Consider the following 15,738-nt stretch of genomic DNA (forward strand, 5'->3'; position numbering starts at 1 on the left):
ATTATCTTTTGAAATTAACCATTTTGTTTATATTTTTCATCTAGGTTACACCATAAAAATTTATTGTATTCCTATCGAAGCGGGCGGGTATCAGCTAGTTATTAATAAATTCATAACAAATTAAGTGGTATTAAAAATATATTTATTATTACTCATTTTATTAGAAATTATCTTAAATCGACCGTTTTTTATAATAATTTAACGATATCGTTGTAAAATTTTAGAGAAGACGCATCAGACACAATTTACCATTTTAATTTTAATCATTAAAATCAGTATAATCATTTAACAATATCAACTTGATAATATTTATGTTTAATTTATCTGTGTTATGATATAATCGAGTTCATCCTTCATGATTATTCCAATACATATAAGTTATTTCAGTTATTAATGATTTAGCTATTCTTTCTTAAAAAACGTATGATTATGAATTCCTACTGTCCCAACAGTCAATCGATAAAATTTAAAATCAATCATTTTGACAGTTATTATAGCAACGGTAACCATGATAACGGTAACCATAGTAACGGCAACCATGGTAACGGTAACCATGGCAACGGTAACCACGGCAACGGTAACCATAGCAACGGTAACCATGGCAACGATAACCATGACAATGGTAACCATGGCAAAGGTTGATTAGCGTGGGTGGTTGTAGGGGGGTTGAGTTCGATAATTTACGGGTGCCACTGATGGTTTCTTAGATTAGAGGGTCAAAATGATATTTCGCTCCCAAAAAAAGAGAGAGATATAGGGAAGGGGAAAGATTATAGGGCACGGGAGGGGAGGAGAAGAATGAGAGGGAGGGGAGGGGAGGGCATATGTGATGGTAGACGAAAAATTCATTTTGGCTAGGAATTGCGTAAAATCCGTTCTTAGTGAGCGTCTACATCACGAATGGAGTAACTATGCTAAATTTCAAGTCAATCGGGCGAATAGTTTCGGAGATCTCGTGATGAGTGAGTGGTATTTCGCTTATATATATATAGATAATAGCCATAATTTATAGCTAAATTTGTCATTAAAGACAAATTTGGGAACTGGGGAAATAAAGGATAAAGGGGGGAGGAGGGACCGTACTCAGTAGGAATTTTTCGGTAACCGAAAAAATAATTCAGACAGCCCAGACCGGGACTCGAACCCGGATCATTTGGTTACGCGCCAAAGGCTCTACCAGTTAAGCTATCCGAGACATTGTCCGTAACTACCATTCCGTCACCTAATAATAGTCACCATATATATAATATATGACTATATATGATTATATATGGAATCACATATATAATTATATATAATTATATATAATCATACATGATTATATATGGAATTGTATATAAGATTATATATAATTATATATGACTATATATGGAGCAATATACAGCCATGCAGGATTATATATAGTTCCATATACAATTATATATAATCATACATGATTATATACCGAATTGTATATGAGGTTATATATAATCATATATAATTATATATGACTATATATTGAGCAATATACAACCAAGCAAGATTATATAGTTCCATATATAATTATATATAACCATACATGATTATATATGGAATTGTATATGAGGTCATATATAATTATATATGACTATATATGGAGCAATATACAACCAAGCAAGATTATATATAGTTCCATATATAATTATATATAGTTATATATAATCATACATGATTATATATGGAATTATATATGAGGTCATATAATAAAAATAATATTTTAAGCTAAATTCTTGTTTATGTTTTAACTTTTTCTTACATCCTTGGCTATCAGTTCTCTCCACTTTTCATTCTCTGTACATTGACCACCTGCATCCCTAGTGGAGTGACGCGATGCCAAAAACGACCCGTCGCTCTGAACGCGGAGACGGGGTCGTTTTTTCGAAAAAAACGACCCGAGTCCAGAACGTGAGATAAGCAACGCTAGATGAAAAAATGTAGATTTAAATGTACTTTATCAATATAAGAATTATTTTTAGGGGATTTAGGAAAGGTTTGCTATTATTTAATAAACAATTAATATGATTAATAAGAATAAATAAAGAAAAATAGTAAAGAATAAATTTTAACGGGGAAATGTATAGTATGTGTTTGCTTAAACCGCAGAAAAGAGGAATAGGCTTCTTACCGACTGTAAAATTTTAACTTGAAAATTAAAGAGATGTCGCCACATGAATGTTTTTAATTTTTGAAAACTAAGTCAGATCCGTAAGATTGAGGACGCATTTTAATGAAACTAGCTTTTTATAAATATTGGATAGAAATTAAAAAATTAAATTACAGAGATTGAAGGTATCAACTCGAAGAAAAAAATCATCCTTTAAAGAATATTTGAACATTCAAAAATCATAGGCATGACATATTAATATTTTTTTACTGTACTACAGTAAAAAATGAATGCATAAAAATTTGGAAAAAAGCAACTAGAAATCAAAAATGTTTAACTTCAATGATTTATAATTTGTTGTGAACGTCTCTTTTTACTCATTTTTGGTGAAGCAATATTATTCCCATACTTATATAAATCTAATAAAATTTTTAATTTTTACATAATTTAAATCAAATGTAAATGTATTACTTTCTTCAGAATAACTTTTTTTTTTTTAAATAAATGTTAAGACAATTTTATTTGGAGCATTAATAAAGTGAAATAATAATTTATTTCATTCAAATATTTTGAAAATTTTTTGTTTTGTAAGGATTTAGATTGGTTGACAATTTTTTAAGAAGTGGAAAATTGTGCTAGTACTTCAAAAAAAAGAAAACATCCGCTGACAAGTTTGCATTGAAAATTACAAAAAATTGAAGTGCGAGTGTTTTCAGTCGGATGTTCGCCAAAAAAATTATTTTATGCGTTTATTAACGAAATTTTTAATGTTCTGATATTTATGCTAATTTATTTACATGTTTGTAGTGGAAAGATGTTATTCCCATAATTTTATAAATCGAGTTAAATTTTATAAAGCGATAATTTTCAATTTTTACATCCATTGTATTAAACTTATATTTATTGCTTCCTTTTTAGTAATTTTTTTATCATTTAATTTATAAAATTTTTTCTTAAACCATAAAAAGTGAATAAAAATAATTTATTTCTTCTAAGAATTTGAAAAATCATCCGTTTTAAAAGTTTTAAGTTGATCATTAATTCTTATAGAAGTGGAAAATTATACTAGTACGTCGAAGAAATAAAAACATCAGCAAACAAATAATAGGTAAGTCAAATATTAATTTTTATTTTCTATTTGTTCAACAGTTATAAAATATTACGTAAATATTCAACAAATACTCTATGTAATAAAATATATTATTCTATCTAAAAGACTAATTACACATCTCTCGCTGGGTTGCTTTTAGTTATGATTTTTTTTTTTTTATTTCAGTTTCGGAATTACCATTTTCTTTGTTTTCATTTAGGCGTTTAATGTTATTTTTTTTTATTTTTGCTTTCTTTAATTTGAATTCGTCTGACGCTCGATTACGTTCGTCGATTAGAGTACCGCTAATCCACGATTTTATTTGTTTCAGTTTGGGGTATCTCTTGTCACCTTCTTTCAATACATTGTTTCGCATTTTTTCACATTCCAAACATAAATCTGTAAAAATTAGAATAAATATTGTGTTTATTAATTTTAATTATAATCTTGGTTAAGGTTTGTGACAAAAAATTCAAAGTTTTATCTCGTATTTCTATGACTTCCTCATCACTTATTAGGATTTTTACACCTGGAGCGTTTTTATCAAAGCCTAACTGCAATCTAATAGCCTTATCAGGCCACTTCATCCTTACCAGCAGTTTAGCTCTTTGTGACATAACTTCTTTTTTTGAAGCTTTTTCTATATCATTACGGCTGATCGTTTTTTCCTAAAATACATTAATTTTTCGGAAAATGAAGTTATATGATATTTTGTCGTTGAGTCAATTATTATGCAGTCTTAAGGGGACCCGATGGTCTAGCGGCCTAAAATTTAAGATATTTAAAAAAATTTTATTTCTATGTGAAGATAATGACTAATGCTTTCAATTTTTTTTACACTTATTCTATTAATTATTAACTACACAAAACTGAAAATAAAAATAAAAAAAAAAATTTTTTTTTAATTTGAAAAATGACGCTGAAGTCCCCTCTCAAAAAAAAAATGAACCTAACTGGTGGAGGTAAATTGATCTCTTTCTCTGATCTGAAATAAAAAAATATGACTGATTTTAAATTAGTATAAGTCTAGTTATCGTCGGTACTAAAATGAAAAAAGAAAAAAATTATTTGACAACATGGCGCGGAGTTAAAAGTTAATATCTGAAATTCATTTTCAAAAAAAATACTTTTATCTACGTGCCATTTTGTCAAATATTTTTTTTTTATTCTAGTACCGACGATAACTATACTTAAACTAATGAACAATCAGTCATATTTTTTAATTTCAGATCAGAGGGAGAGATCAATCTACCTCCACCAGTCAGGTCCATTTTTTTTGGAGAGGGGGACTTCATTCCGATTTTTGTGTAGTTGATAAATAATAGAATAAGTGTAAAAAAATTTGAAAGCATTAGTCATTCCCTTCATAAAGAAATAAAATTTTTAAAACAGCTCAAATTTTAGGCCGCTAAATCACCGGGTCCTTTTAAACACTTACGGAAATTTTATTTGCTTTAGAAGTTGAATCATTTGACTTAGAAACGGAAATTACTGATCTTATATTCGGTAATCTGTCTTCGGTTGTCTTCACTGCCTGCGATTTTATCAGCTCACTAACATTACTTGTTATGTTTTGGAGATACTGCTGAATGTTCGCCGAGATTTCTGAAATTCCAGTTTTATTTTTAAGATCTTGCTCTTTTTTCCTTAGCGCTCTTATTATTTCAGCTTGATGCAAATATCTGTTGTTTATTTTATTTCTTTCTTCTTTTAATAGTGATTGTTCTAATTCCAATAATTCAATTTCGTTTGTTCGTATCGGCAACGATTGAATTATTCTGATTTGTTTCTGTAACAATAAATGATTATTAAGATTTTTGTTGCTAATAGAATATAAAAACTATACATATGATGTTCTTATAGGTTCTAGGAAAATTTCAAGTTCCATATTATCGAACTTTTTTTTCTATTTTCAATATCTACATGCATGTTTTATACTAAACTTTCACTCCATTACAATACCAAAATTGAGTGACGTATATTTTTAAATTTAATGAGTCACTTTAAATTTCCGATTGTAAATTTTTGTCAAGCCAACTCTCACTATGGATGCAATAAATGTTGATATATTTAATCGTTTTTTTTAAATATTTACGTTTAATCTCGAAATTTAACGATTCATTAACATATATTAATAACTTGAGACTTATAATATAGGATTTTTCAAGGAAATTAAGCATTATGATTATAAGATTATAATACAGGAAGATTATGAATTTTTTTTATCTCACCAAATTTTTTTTTTTAGCGTTGGGCACAAGTTGAACTGTATTACCATTGTTGTTTTTCACCTCTTGGCTATTGTTAATTTTATTGCCGTTGATTTGTTGACGACTCTCACTGTTAATATGTATATTATTTTCTTCTTCAGTGTTGAGCTACATGATAAGAAAAAAAAAAATTATTTTTATGTTTAAAAATCATTTGACTGTAAATAAGTTACTATCTTCATTACCTATATTTATTATTTTGTAAATAAATATTTATACTAAGCTTAATTAAATCTTTTACTAAATCTTTTAATATTATGTTTTTCTCCAAAAATACTTATTATATTTCATTAGAAAAAAATTTTTACAACTTTAAGAATTTTAATAATATAAAAGCTTGTAATCACTTATTTTTCAATACTTTAAAAGAATTTTTTTTCATTATCTTGAATTTAACAAAGTTTAATTTATTAACATATGAAAAACTTGAGATTTACGATATATCATTTGTCAAGGGAATTGAAAAATTGTTGAAAAATAATTTTACAAAATATTTTTCTAACTTCACTCCTTTAGGAGTTGTATAATGGTAGTCTATCAATAAAACGCATGGTAAAAAATTTTTTGCAGACATTGCTACGCAAGTATAACTGTGAACGCCATATTTCTAAGTATACAAGAATTTCATTATTATTATGGAGCTAAATATATGAAAAAAACAGTTTAGTTATGGTACAAATATGAACAATAGCTCATTTGACGCAGAATTAAAATTTGGGAAAGACAGTTGTTTTTATTTTCTTCTTTTTTTAATTGAAATTTCGATATATTTAGAATAAAAAACCTAAGTTAATCATTAAATCTAAGTTTTTTTGTTAATAACTCGAGAGCTATAAGTGATATTAAAATCCTGAAAGTAGATCCTTAAAGAAAATTTCTAAAACAAAGTCTCAACTCCTGGAACTCTAGTTTTATAAACAATAATTTTTAAAATTATTCTTGAGTCAATAATTTTTTGTCTTGCTTCAAGCAATCATTAATAATGTCCGTAAATCTTAAATTGAATTAATATGAATTATGCAAGCTTCTAGGAATAAATCAAAGATCAAAATTAAATTATGATACAGGAAGATAATAATTTTTTTTCTTACCGAATTATTTTTGGAGCGTTGAATCCAACTTGAACTGTACTGTCATTGTTGTTCTTCACCTCTTGGTTATTTTTTTATTTTACTGTCGTCAATTTTTTGAAATCTCTCACTGTTCAGATTTGTATTATTGTGGTCTTCAGTGTTGACCTGCACGGTAAAAAAAAAAAATTAGTTTCATTTTTAATAATCATGTCTGTAAATAAGTTACTAAAGTAAAAGACCCAGTTATTGACACTGGTCTAGTTGATTGACACTTGCAATTATTTTCTAATTAAAAAAATAATTAATAAAATTTTCTCAAAACACCAATTTTCTCAAATATTATATTTATTAATTTATTTGAGTCGATTTGTATTATTTAATTAAAATAAAATTGCAAGTGTCAATAACTAGCTCAGTGTCAATAACTGGGTCTTTTACCTTACCTTCATTATCTATTTATTATTTTGTAAGTAGATATTTATATGAAGCTTAATTGTAACCTCACTAAACCTGTCAACATTGTGTTTTTGTTTCTTCGAAATATTTATCATAATTCATCAGAAAAAAATTTTAGAAATTTTAAGAAATTGAATAATATAAAAGCTTGCAATCAGTTCTTTTTTTCAATATCTTCAAAGAATTTTTAAAAATTTTCTTGAATTTAACAAAGTTTAAGTAATTTTTCTAACCATACTATTTTATAAGATCGTGAATAATTAAAATTTTGCAGCAGCAAATTATTTTTTTCAAGCAAAAATTAACTTATACATGATTATCATATTATTTCAGTTTTGTCATTAATAAATAATTGTAAATCAATCGAAATTTAAGAATGCATTTGCCGAAGCTTAGAATAATCTGTATGTTGCTTTTTTTATAACTCACTAACTCCCTGGTAGCTCTTTTTTGTCAAAATCTACGTATGACGGTAATTTATTTTATTTTATACCTGCTGAGTATTCTATATTAAAAATAATTTATTTCGATCTATATTAATAAAATTAAATATTCAACAATTAATTTCTTACCGAATTTGATTTATCAAATTGTGACAGATCGCTGTCGGTTAAAAATTGTTCTTCTTCGGTTCCTATGCCTTCCTCCTGTTGGCTTACTTCATTTTCTTCATCGTCACTTTTTTCATTTTCCTTGCTGTTATTCAGCAATTCATGATCAGGTTCAATATCCTCCTTAATTATTATAAAAGAAAAAATACATTAGATGATGGTTAAAAAAGTGGTTTGAGCATATTATTACTATTGCATTATTTGCTGTTTACTCAATTTATTACCAATACAAATTGATTGCCTGTCGTCTCTTGAGTCAATAAATCATAAAATGCTTGGTCGACTTCTTCTATCCGTCTCAATTTCTCTTTTTTCTTTATTCTCTGCAAATAAATAAAAATCATGTAGAACAATTGTTTAACAATATATTAATAGTTATGTTATAGTGGTTATAATTACAGAGTTGGCTGCTGCTATTGACTTAGTCGATTTTATTAACTGGCGTGCTGGCAATTACTTCAGGTTTGGACGAGCAAGGGGTGTCAAATTTTTGAGTTTCGGAACTTTTCTGCGTTTTCCTTGTCCTCTTGCTTTTTTTAATTTTTCCTCCAGATCAGGACGGTCTAGGAATAAAAAAATATTACAAAATTGATTATTTATAAGGTCAATCTCATGACAAATCCAAATCATGTAAATCTGAAATTATTTGATTTAGTTAGAAATTATTCAATTTTTTTTTATCTCTTAACGAACATTTTTTTAAAATTATTTTAAATTTTCGATCAGTCATCAGATATATTTTTTTTTTATAAAATTAATTCTCCTCGTCTTCGTAAATTTAATATATTTAGGTCATGTTTTGTTAAATCAATTATTTTTAAGCTCGACTATAAACAATAAGATTACTAAAATTTTATATCTTTCTTTTAATTTCATTTTTGAATATATTTTTCAGTTGAAAATTCTAAGAAAAACTTTAATTTTAAAATTCATAAATTATCAGCTGCCGTGAAAAAAGTTAATTTTTTTAAGTCTGCTATTACTGATTTGTACTTTTATCTTTCTTTCAAACAAGACAAAAAAATCAATAAATTTCTAAATGAATACCACCTGACATAAATTGGACTGATTTAACCTTTTTTTTCGTCTTTTAAGTCAAAAGCAAAAAAATAATTATAAAGCAATGAGACTGTCGAAATAATTTCATCAAAAAATAAAACGAAATAGAAAACATCTTTAAGTTTTTTTCAAGAACTAAGTCTAAAGATAAAACAAAATAAATTGTTATTTTATCCATTTTTAACAAAACTATAGATTTTGAAAAGTTACATCTAGTGTATTATTTCTAGAATCTACGATCATTATATATATTTTAAAATCATATATATATATATTAAAATTATATATTCTAGAATCAATGGTATCATAAAAAATGAACTAAACATCAATTAATTTTTTCACTTTGTTCCCGGAATAAATACCATAGGCTCTGAGGTTTTCTATATTCTCAATATTTTTCAGTAGCATTTTTTAAAGTAAGCTTGAAAAATTTTTTTCTATGGTCAGACAAAATTAAAGGAACAGTCAGCCTACTTTATGCTATTTGTTTTTTTTGTCCAAAATTTCCTTTTTTTTAAGAAAAAAAATAATAAAAATTTAGTGTTGGGCCTCGAAACAGTTTTATTTCTCTAAAAATATACAGTAATTTTGCTAAAATTCGACAATCAATAATTGATTTCTTTTTCTTCTTTTAAATATACATGGAAAAGCTGAAATTTAATTAAAAAATGTCGTGACGATTTAATTTTTAAGAAAGTGACAACCACTTCACTAATGAAAGCTTGAAACTTTTTAATAATTATTCGTTTGATTTAATTGTGCTTATCTAAAAAAAGTACAACTTGCCCAAGATACAGTCGAGTATGTACATACTCATAGATATGAGTCTATATAGTCAAGTGTATAATGCGTCAGAGCGTACGTTTGTATACTTGTATATAAGCCACTGGGCCTCACTAGTCTGCCGCGAAACGTAAGTTTATCTGTCGGCGACGTAAGCTCATGAGTTTTGCTCCTACCGAAAATCGATATTCGTATTTTTTTTCAAACGTTCGATGTAAATCAGTGAATTTTCATACATAGCTGTTAAAAATAATTTTTTTTTAAGCTAGCAGACATGGGTTTTTTTTTTTTTTTACTTCACAGTCAAATAATTGGCCTTAAAAAAAGAATGAAAAAAAAAGTTAACTAAAAATTTCTTTACATTTTCTACGTATTAATTGTGCATTATAAATTTATTTTTTACTTATTCATCTACTTTAAAAAAAACTTGAAATATTTCCATGCTTACTTTAACATCTAAAAAGTCATAACATTACTTACTTCCAATATCAATTATCGATACAACTTCAAGTTTTTGACTCTTGACATCGTGCACTCGATATGTAACTGAAGAATTTTTATTTTTAGGCTGAATGTCTTCAGCTCTTGCCTGAACACCTTCTATCAATATTTTATCTAATGCAATCACACTCTGTGTGTCGGACACATGATTATACGCTAGACAAAATGTATCTTTATTGTCTTTTTTTAGCTTAATTTTGTTAGCCATTTTTTTTTTTATTTACATTCATTTACACCACTATTATTTACACTGCTATTTACTATATTTAAAAAATTAAAAAATAAACCCAAGAAACTGTATGCTGAATCACTTGTGTTCGTACAGACTAACTAACTAAAAAATCCGACAATTCAATGACAAGTAGTTACAGACAACAAGTGGCTAGTATAACCGCCAAAAACACCATACTAAGGTAAATTCATATGCGCCAAGTCGTGAGTGGGGGTTAAAACTTAAGATCATATTTGTGGTACGTTTGTCACAACAGCGTCTTTTAACTGACCATTGATAGCAATTTGTTTCTCTCTCGGTCGCACTTCTATGTGCTCCTCTGTTAAATGTCTCTTACCGATTATATTATTCACATTTTTAATTCACTACACTGTTAATTTTAATTATCATAAAATCTCTTAGTTTACATCACATAAACACCATAAACACTTAATGTTTGTGTGGTTAAAAAGTTTCAATCCCTAGCAGATCCGTTTACACCGAATACACTAAAATCACACGGTGTAAATGTGAAAAAATTACACGGTACTTACACCAGAGTACCACGGTGTGTTACAGTAGAATTCCAGTGTAAGCACAGCGGTGATTAAAATCTACTGCATTACACCGTGTTTACACCGAATTCTCACTTTGAATGTAAACAACAGATATTACACCGTCTCAACACTGGAATCCCACCGTAAATGTAAAAAAGCGTGTGTTACACCGTCTTTACACTGGAATTTCACCGTAAAATTAAAAAAAGCGTGTGTTACACCGTCTCTACACTGGAAGTCCACCGTGAATGAAAAAAAAACGTACGTTACACCGTCCCTACACTGAAATTCCACCGTAAGTGTAAAAAAGCGTGCGTTACACCGTCTCTACACTAGAATCCCACTGTTAGCAACGAAAACATAGGTATTACACCCTACTTACACTGACGATACTCCTAAACTTCGAAATCAGGTATTACACCGTATTTTTTTTGCTGGAATTTTACTATTTATAAAAAATACCAGAAATACACCATATTTACCCAAAAATCCCACTGTATACTGAGAAATAAATTTTCTTTCGAAAAAAAGGAACAATGCTGCAATGAGAAATTAATTTGTTGAAAATTTTCAATAATTTTATTTCTGAGTTGACAGAATAAAAAATTTTCAAACAGTAATTTTCTTGTTGAAAAAAATTTTTGTAGATTTCGAAAAAGAACAATTTTGGATAATAATTCACAAATTTTCTATTATCTAAAATTGTTCTTTTCCAATCAAAAAAAACTTTTGATAATTATTTACAAGTGGGGTCCACCATTTTAATTTTCATTTTTTTTTAACGAAATTTTCTTTTTAATTTAAAAAAAAAAGTCAAATAAATTTATACATTTTTTGGAAAATTTGTTAAAATTGTGGTAAGGTAAAAGCCCCAATAGATGATCGTGTATTTGTATATCGATATTTGTAAATATACACGGAGAGAAATGTATAGGAACCTTTCCAAAAATTATGGGAATGGTTCCTATAATAAAATGATCATTATAGGCATCAATCCTATACTCATTATGGGAACAATACCCATAGTTTATTGGAAACGTTCCTATACGATAATGGAATAGCTTCTATATATTATGGGAATGGTTCCTATAATATTATGGGAATGACGCACATAATAATAGAAAAAAGTTTATTTTCTTAATAATGAAGCAATCACGTCAAAAGTATAAAGTAATTATTATATATTTTTTTGCTAATAAATTTTTTTTTTGCAAATAAAAATTGATCTTATATAATTTGGTCCATAATGTTTATGAACTTAATTAGTTAACTAACAATCTTCTTCAATAAAAAGTACTGAAAATTAATTTGTTTCATTAAATTCATTAAACCAAAGTTTGTCCCAGGCATTTTAAGAACAGTCCCCTGCCAGAAGTTCAAAGCCAAAAAAAAAAATCCAACGTGTTATTTTACCTTTTGTAAGGTTTATAAGGATCTAACTAGCCTTAAGTTAATAACCATAGAGCTGTTAGCGCTTTATCGCCATTTTATTTAGTGTCAAAGCACCGTTTATGCTGGAAATATGTATCTGGGCCACTTCAAAACTCAGTCCCCTGGCAACTATTTTTATTTAATATTATTTATAAAATTGGATCCATAAGTCTTAATATTATTCTAATTAATGTAAACATTCATGGAGAACTTGAAAAGTTGAATGCATTAAAATAGTTTGCTTGATTTTTCTCAATTTGATAAAAAAAATCAGTCCCCTGGCAGTCAGTCCCCTGTCATGTTATATGGCAAAAGATACACAAATATCGAAAAAGCATAAATTAATTCGGCTGTTTATTTATTATAATTAAGCTGATAGTTTTGTAGCCCTTGTTAATTTTTTTTCTAATAAAATCAAAAATAATTTGGCCGGACAATTTTGTACAGATTTAAGACGTCCTTACAGAGAATCACCCATATATTATATATATGTAAATATGAAAAATATATCAAAAATGCATGTGGGTGCTCAAATGAAAGCTCTTGATGAGTATAACATCAGGATGAGCTTATATTATTAAAAATGTCACTAATTAAGAAATGACCTTGTATCTTGTGAATTATTGATATTTTTAAAGATATAAGCTCATCTCGACATTACACTCATCGAGACCTTTCATTTGAGTACCCACATCAATTTTTCATATATTTATTTATATTATATATATGTAAATGTGAAAAATATATCAAAAATGCATTTGGGTACTCAAATGAAAGCTCTTGATGAGTATAACATCAGGATGAGCTTATATCATTAAAAATGTCAATAATTAAGAAATGACCTTGTATCTTATGAATTATTGACATTTTTTAAGATATAAGCTCATATCGATGTTCCACTCATCAAGACCTTTCATTCAAGTACCCACATCATTTTTTCATATATATATATATATATATATATATGTTATATATATATATTTATATATATAAATGTATATGCGTAATGAAATGAAAGCTCTTGATAGATGTAACATCGGGATGAGCTTATATCTTTAAAAACGTCAATAGTTAAAAAAGTACAGTGCAATTTAAAAAAACTCATTATTTCATGAGGCAAAATTTTATTTATTTATAGTTTACAAATTACGACAGTCACATAGTGACTGCAGGTTGCTAGTAATAATAATGATAATAATAATAATAATAATGTGGTGGTAGACATAAACTGAAAATTAAAATTAATTTTTTTTTATTCTAATTAATATTAGAAATGACTTTTATTTAATATAAATATAAATTTGATGAAATAGAAACTCTGATGGTAATAATTATCATCAAAGATTGTAGAAATTATTAATTTGATTTTAAAAATTATTATCAAGATATTTAATCAAATTATCTTAGATAGTTGAAAATACAATCTTATAGTAATATAAAAGATGGTAAAAATTACTATATTGGTGGTAACTGTAATAATTTATATCGTATTTATAATAATAAAAGGTAGTATTCATTACTATCGAAGTATTTTAGAGCTTTTTACAATACTCAGATGATAGTATTTACCATAAAATTCTCTCCGTGTACGTTGAGCCCCGAAAATATGTGAAAATTTGGAATTTCAAAACCATTGGAAATTTTATTTTGTTTAAGAAATTTTTTTTTAATTTTTTATTAATTTTATTTTAATTTACAAGCATGTACACCATTAAAGATTAAAAAAATATCAACTGCTAGAACTGATTAATTTAATAATAAAAATAATAAATATTATTACTGATAACTTTTTTATCAATTTATATATTATAAAAAAAGAATCATTTAATCTAAAAAAAAAAAAAAAATTCAGTTAAAAAAAATTAATTAAATACCACAGTTGTGTGAAAAGAATTTACTCAAATATTATAAGGCATCATTCCTATAATATTATGGGAATGGTTCCTATATATTATGGGAATCATGCCGATAATACAGTTATAATTATAGGTATCGTTCCCATAATTATAGTAACATTTCCCAAAAATTATGGGTATAATTCCCATGATTTAAGTAATCGCTCCGAAAATGGTATGGGAAAATATTTCATATAAATTATAGGAATGATTTCCACATTTTTCTCTCCGTGTAGATATACAAATACATGAAGTGATCATATATTGGTGATCATCTGTTGGGGCTTTTACCTTAATCAACTTTTTTTTTCAAATTTTTTATTTTTTTATGTATTTAAAAAAAATTAATCAAAATTAAAAAAAAAAAATTTGTTTAAAAAAATTAAAATTAAAATGGTGGACCCCACTTTTAAATAATTACCATTTTTTTTTCTTCAACTTAGAAACATAATGGTAAAAAATTTTCAACAAATTAATTTCTTGTCACAACAATATCCATTTTATTTAAAGAAATTTTTTCTGTTTGAGTCAGCAAAATGACTTGTATACTCAAAAACTCTCTGTTATCAAAAAATTTTCGAAATGTTTTTTTTTCATATTTAATTCACAGTGTAGATGTTTGGAATAACCTTGAACTAATCTTGTTATGGAATGAGGAAATTTTTGCAAAATTTGTTGGATTTTATCATTTCGTAGAAGAGAATGCATATTTACAAATTCAATCACTTATTAATTAACACACACTAATAATAAATAATGCATCTTTTACAGTATAAAATAATATTTATTGATTTAATTGAAAAAAATTTTTTTGAAGATTTTCGAAAGCTTTTGAGATTATATTCGTAAAAAAATGATAAAAATATCAAAATTACAAAAAAAAATTACTTTTTTTTTTTATCAAAATCAAAATTCAATTTTAAAAGTACACTTTTAACTTTATTATTAACTCGTTAATGAAGATACATCAGCTTTATACAATGAAATATTGATTACCCATAATAGTATAGGATCCATTACTTTGAATTAGGGACAATATTTATAGAAGTTATAGGAACTGTTACCATAATTTGTATTCGTAGTTCTTATCATTGAACAGAAACAAATTTCGTAAAATAATAGAGACAGTTCCTATATTCTTCCTTTCATGTACAGTCATTTAAAAATTGTATATTTATTCATTTTGAGAGTTAATTACTTGATATATTTATAAATTTTATACTCTTGATAATCTCTTTGTCATTAGTCTGTTTCCCAACAATTTGGAAGATCAAAAACAAAGATGCCCATGTCTGTACATATTTTAGTTGCAGGCCGGACTAATTTTAAGTTGCTTACAAAAGTTATGTCATTGCTTATTTCTACTTCTTTAATGTAATTTGTACCATAAGCATTTTTTTTTTAAATGTAAACTTTTACGAAAAATCCTTGAATTATACAATTATCTTTATTTTCAAACTCAATTATAGATAATATTTCTCCGAACCCGTTGTTGTAAGATATTATTGAGTTACAAAATTTATTATCGTTATCATTCTTCCTAATGTAATCAATTCCATTCACTTTGATTTTAGCGTATGACGACGGGGAGTTTTTTGGAGTATAACCCATTTCTCGAAGTTCATTGAGCTCAGTTTCTTGGAGGACAATAGTTTCAGGGCTGCTCAATGTTAGAAAAT

At 26.7% G+C, this 15,738-nt stretch overlaps 1 protein-coding gene and 1 long non-coding RNA gene across 2 annotated transcripts; both read right to left on the bottom strand.

Annotated features, from left to right (window-relative positions):
* Positions 1 to 3,269: 3,269 nt before the first annotated feature.
* Positions 3,270 to 5,664, bottom strand: LOC123267865. Its single transcript, XM_044732751.1, has 5 exons — positions 5,656 to 5,664; positions 5,444 to 5,590; positions 4,651 to 5,001; positions 3,697 to 3,880; positions 3,270 to 3,611 (listed from the first exon to the last, which is right to left on the bottom strand). The coding sequence occupies exons 1-5, from the start codon at positions 5,662 to 5,664 to the stop codon at positions 3,373 to 3,375; spliced, it is 930 nt and encodes a 309-aa protein (XP_044588686.1). The 3' UTR covers positions 3,270 to 3,372.
* Positions 5,665 to 6,601: 937 nt separating this feature from the next.
* LOC123266923 lies at positions 6,602 to 10,650 on the bottom strand. Its single transcript, XR_006509907.1, has 5 exons — positions 9,945 to 10,650; positions 8,022 to 8,185; positions 7,847 to 7,945; positions 7,584 to 7,745; positions 6,602 to 6,720 (listed from the first exon to the last, which is right to left on the bottom strand). It is a non-coding gene; the product is annotated as an uncharacterized LOC123266923 (long non-coding RNA).
* Positions 10,651 to 15,738: the final 5,088 nt, after the last annotated feature.

This window comes from Cotesia glomerata, linkage group LG6 (assembly GCF_020080835.1).
Source record: "Cotesia glomerata isolate CgM1 linkage group LG6, MPM_Cglom_v2.3, whole genome shotgun sequence".
NCBI lineage: Eukaryota > Metazoa > Arthropoda > Insecta > Hymenoptera > Braconidae > Cotesia > Cotesia glomerata.